General features: G+C 38.7%; 1 protein-coding gene across 1 annotated transcript; it reads left to right on the top strand.

Annotated features, from left to right (window-relative positions):
* The first annotated feature begins 2,156 nt into the window (after positions 1 to 2,156).
* On the top strand, positions 2,157 to 3,841 carry LOC137826328 (alcohol acyltransferase 9). The gene has a single exon (XM_068632259.1). The coding sequence runs from the start codon at positions 2,392 to 2,394 to the stop codon at positions 3,709 to 3,711; it is 1,320 nt and encodes a 439-aa protein (XP_068488360.1). The 5' UTR covers positions 2,157 to 2,391; the 3' UTR covers positions 3,712 to 3,841.
* The last annotated feature ends 1,487 nt before the right edge of the window (positions 3,842 to 5,328 follow it).

Below are 5,328 nucleotides of genomic sequence, written 5' to 3'. Positions count from 1 at the left end.
TGAAATGGATCCAAGTGGGGGGAGGGTAGGTCCTATGGCCTCAACTATGCTTTATTCACTAATAAGAAATAATGTTAAGAAAAATAATATTGTACGATTGTAACCCCTGAACATTATAGACTTTATTTTTTTACCATCTCTGCTATGATCGTGTACTATTGCGTTGATTAAGAACCATATGCATCTCTATCTCTTCACTGTCCATATTTTGTCTTGTGTGGATGAAGGAGACCACGTTATAGAGAATCTGCACGAGAATTTATTGGCCGGTGATAGCTACGTTCTGGATTTGACTAAGGTAAAGACTCTGCTTCTGTCCTTCTCAACCTCATGCAAGGTTATGGGAAAAACCAAGCTTCTTTCAATTTGTTTTCTTTCGGACACCTTCAACTATCTTAGTTACACGAAGATCCTACGTCGACTAAAAATTAAAATTTTTTATAATATGTAAATAGGTGCAAACCTCAATTCATGAGATGATTTTATGGGATTGAATTAGACTTTAATAATACGAGACTACATAAAAATTTATAACAAATTTATTTTGTTGAGATAATATTTATAATGTCTATATTTTAGGTATGGTTTGTGTTCTATCAGAAACCCGAGAGTTCTACTTATCACATCTTGCAATTAAGAATTATAAAATATGATTAAGAAATCATTTGTCTTATGCTAATTTTTGTACAGTCTAATAGCAAAAAGTATAAATAAAGAGAAAAATACCTCAACTGACAATTGTTCGAGAACTGTCGAAAATAAAACCAATTCTTTTTACTATTGCTTCAACTGTTTGTTGAAAATATGTTTATTCAAATTAACGTAAGCAATACAGTTTTACCTGTTTCAGCTTTGCTTATATTTCTTTCAGGGGTTTAAAGCAGTCTATAACTTTTTTAGATTACTATTCAATCTTTATATTTTTTTATAATGGTGGTTAAAGTAATTTCCAAATTTTATATGGATACAACTGTATTAGAACATAATTACTCTTACTTATTTTTATATTTAGGTAATTGTGAAGTCATTTTACTAAATTTTATTGTGCTAAAAAGCTCTTTATGATGATACTTGATTAGGCCCGAGTATATAAAATGGTTATTGGTATTTTTGAGCCCCTCGAAGCAAAAAAGCTTCACCAGCAATGTTTGCACAGAATCCCTTCTCCAAGCTTCTGTGATATCTAACCATATTTGAATCCTTCGAATATCTAAAACGAAAGAAGGTAATAAAAAATACATATTCTTAGAAGAGATAAAAATAAAAACCAAGACCCCACTCTCTAAGTTGTTCTCCATTATGTGGAACCATGCAACCATAATTTGTCCGACTTCGGGGTTTGCGATTGAAATATGCAACAGTAGGTAAAAATATTATACCGGGCTCAAGTTCTCTTAGATTTTATAAAGAAGTAAATAAATAAAAAAATCCTCTAAAAGTTGTACCTTTTCAATAAAAAAATGTACCAAAATGATATTTATGATTATGAGATGATGAATAACATGTATGCCACATGTATGCATGCCTAACTAAACCTAATATATGATGTATTATTTTCTATATAAACTTAACTTTTATGAGAGAGTGGTTTTTCCCTATTGCATTTTAAAATATTGGTTCATAGTATTATGGGGACAGAAACTGGACAGAATGACAGAAAGGCCGGTGAAGCAACGACTCACGTCAACATCACACAATTTCACAGTTCACAAACACCACAAAAATACACAACTTTTTTGTACAGTAAAGCAAATATTTTTTACTCTAATCTTAAACCCTACAAGTGTAAGCAATGTGATAAACAAAAGTTTGAAAAATAATTGTGCTTGCTTGGGGTGATTGAGATGGAGGGAGTAATAGCTATCAGTCCAACCCAAAAGACAAAAATAGCAAACGGGCACATCTGTTCTACACTGTACTGCATTTGTTTTCATATTCATTTTTCTTCCATAAAGATGCCCAGAGAATCTTGGCACCCCAAAATAAAGCTCCTAGAGAAATGCTTCACAACACACCTCTTCTTCTCAAATTTCTCATTCTACACTTGGGCCCCCACATAGAATTTAAGAATTTTAGTAACTTTGTTTCTATAAATTTTATTACACATGTTTCAACCACCTAAGATTGATTTTTAGTACTACAATTACTGTTATCACGTCAATTACTTCAGTAATAGAACTGCATGAGAACCCACGAGCAGCTCACATGTTGTTATTCCTTATAAATATCATCCATTTGTGGCTTCATATGTATTCGCCCTAACACACGCACGCAACCTGCTTGTTCTAAACCAGGCATCTCTTCAGTATATGCACCCAACACCACTATTATAAGCTTCTCTTCCCAAAGCCCAAGTTGCAAAAGTTACAAAAACTTGATCACTGAACAAAAATGGGAAGCTCCGTGCGTGTAAAAGAAGCATCGGTGATTACACCTTCTGAACCCACTCCACGGGGCGTGCTCGCTCTATCAGCGCTTGATTCACAACTCTTCCTTCGTTTCACCATAGAGTATCTGTTAGTCTACAAGCCTTGCCCTGGCCTGGACCAGCCAAACACCACGGCCCGTCTCAAATCGGCATTAGCCCGGGCCCTGGTTCCCTACTACCCATTCGCTGGCCGGGTCAGGCCCAGGCCCGAAGGCCAGGGCCTGGAGGTGGTGTGTGCGGGCCAAGGAGCGGTGTTCATAGAAGCCTTCGCTGCCAGTTACAACGCCAACGACTTTGAAAAGGCGCCTAAAACAGTTACGCACTGGAGGCCGTTGTTGTCGCTCCACGTGGCAGATGTGCTGAAGGGCTCCCCGCCGCTGGTGGTTCAGCTGACCTGGCTCGTCGACGGCGCCGCCGCAATTGCCGTCGGAATCAACCACTGCCTCTGCGACGGCATCGGCAGCGCGGAGTTCCTCAACCACTTCGCAGAGTTAGCCAACGACAGACGCGAGACGAGTTACAGGCGCATACAGAAACCAGTTTGGGAGCGTCACCTTCTGAACCCACCGCATGGGAAGCAGACGCGGGTGGACTCAGAGAGTCATCCCGAGTTTAGCCGAGTCCCGGACCTATGCGGCTTCATGAACAAGGTCTCAACCGGGCTAAAACCAACCTCGATTACGTTCGATAAGACGCGGCTGAACGAGTTAAAGCGCGTGGCGCAGTGCACGAGCGAACCCGGCGAGTCGGCGCGGTACACTTCGTTCGAGGTGCTGGCAGCGCATGTGTGGAGAAGCTGGGCGAGAGCCATAGGGTTCCCGGGGAACCAGAGATTGAAGCTGGTGTTCAGTATGAACGTGCGGAAGCGTGTGAAGCCGGGTTTGCCCGAGGGGTATTATGGGAACGCATTTGTTTTGGGGTGTGCGGAGACGAGTGCGAGGGAGCTGGAGGAGAGAGGGGTGGGGTTCGGGTCGGGTTTGGTGAAGCGAGCGAAGGAGAGGGTGGGGAACGAGCACGTGAGGGAGGTGATGGAGTGGGTGTGGGAGATGAAACGGAGCCCCGACCCGGTTGGGGTGTTGATAGTGTCGCAGTGGTCGAGGCTAGGGTTGGAGAATATTGACGTGGGTTTGGGAAAGGCTTGGGAGGTGGGACCCGTGTGCTGCGACAGGTACTGTTTGTTCTTGCCGGTGAGGGATGACTCTGTGAGTGTGAAGGTCATGGTCGCTCTCCCCTCTTCCTCCGTTGACAATTACCACCTTTTCATGCGTTCCTCTCACCTGTGACTCTTTTCTTCTATTATTCTTATTATGCTTTTACTCTCATCCTCCACCAAACCATATTCACTTACTTTACTAATTCCTTCTACCACTATTCATTTAACAATGATATGGATCTTCTAGTTTATTCCTCAAATCCCCAATTTTCTTCTTTCCATCGTTTTCAACAATAATCTCTTTCACTTAGACAACCCTGGCGAGGAAATTATGCTAATTATAACAACTTTAACACCCATATTTCAGGGAACCATAAACTTCAACTCGCTGTTACAAGACAATTTTGGTTTTTCGACCATGAATGTTGGAAATGAAGTACGAATGAATGATTATCCAATAAGGTTGAGTGGGGTTAGCCACGATGGTATTAGCAAGGGGGTTTGCTTCCTGCACCTCCATCATTACTGGCTTCACCTCCAACTACACTTTCATTCTTAATCTTCACTTTTTGAAAGAAAGAAGAAGAGAAAGCCTAGCAAAGGTATGAGATTTTCATCCAACATTGAGTTCGGCCTCTTCAAATGTGCAATTGCATTCTCAACTTCTATATTTTCTTCGTGCACCTTCAAATTACCAATGTAATGTAATGATGAAAATTAATCTTAAAAATTCTCAACTTATTAGAAAAAACTTTTCAGAGTGTATAAACAAGCTCCTGTTTTATACGTTTTAATAATTAAAAGTATTTTGGTTATCGCAGTGCTTATAGAACTGTGGACGGAAGTCATAGAGGTGTAAAAATTAAATTTCTAAATTAAATTATTCTTCAGGCACCTCCATATTAAATGGGCATTACTGTTATGCCCTTCAATAAATAATTTAAAAAACAAAACCCTACAAATTTTATCTTTACGCTTTATGCTCTATCTGCTCTCTTCTCTTACTCGGGGCACCTTCACGGCCTCCTTCGTTTCAGTGCGCCTCAGAGGTTATTTTTGGTGATTTTTCGCAGTTTTTGAAAGTTTTTTATCTCTCGCTTACGATTTTGTCTTTGTAGTGATGATTATTTGCGTTTTTGAGTGTTTTGTTGAAATGTTTGATGCTATTTGATTGTTGGATTGTTGTTAGTTTTTTTCATTAAAACTCCAAATTTACATAAATAGAATGGAAATGAATTGAAACCAGATTACATAATCCACAACATTAAAATCTATATAAAAAAATGTAACAAATTACGTAATTTTAAAGATATCTTTCAGATTGATTAATCAATAAATCATTTGATAATTCCAAAAGACCCTTTAGATAACTTAATTCAAAAACAAGTTATCATCATTTTCACACAATTCATTTTCACACTATTTGAGATCAGCTACGTTTTTATTACTTAATTTATAAGTTACAAAATTCAGTAATTCTATTTCAAATGGTGTACCACAGAACTCACTACAAAATCTGAATTAACATTAATGCAATTTCTAAAATCTTTAACTTATGGATTTTATAATTCGTATATGCCCCAAATTATCCAATCTGGAACATAAAAAAAATCCATAATACCTCTATAACTAGGCAAGAAAGCTGAAAACTCACCTGAAAATGCCACCACCACCACTTCAACCCACATAGTCTCTTCATTCACCTACCAACCATAAAGCACTCTAAATACCTTTTATTTTGAACTTT

The sequence above is a fragment of the Phaseolus vulgaris genome, chromosome 8 (assembly GCF_000499845.2).
Source record: "Phaseolus vulgaris cultivar G19833 chromosome 8, P. vulgaris v2.0, whole genome shotgun sequence".
Taxonomy (NCBI): Eukaryota; Viridiplantae; Streptophyta; class Magnoliopsida; order Fabales; family Fabaceae; genus Phaseolus; species Phaseolus vulgaris.
This window is presented reverse-complemented; position numbering and strand designations above follow the sequence as displayed.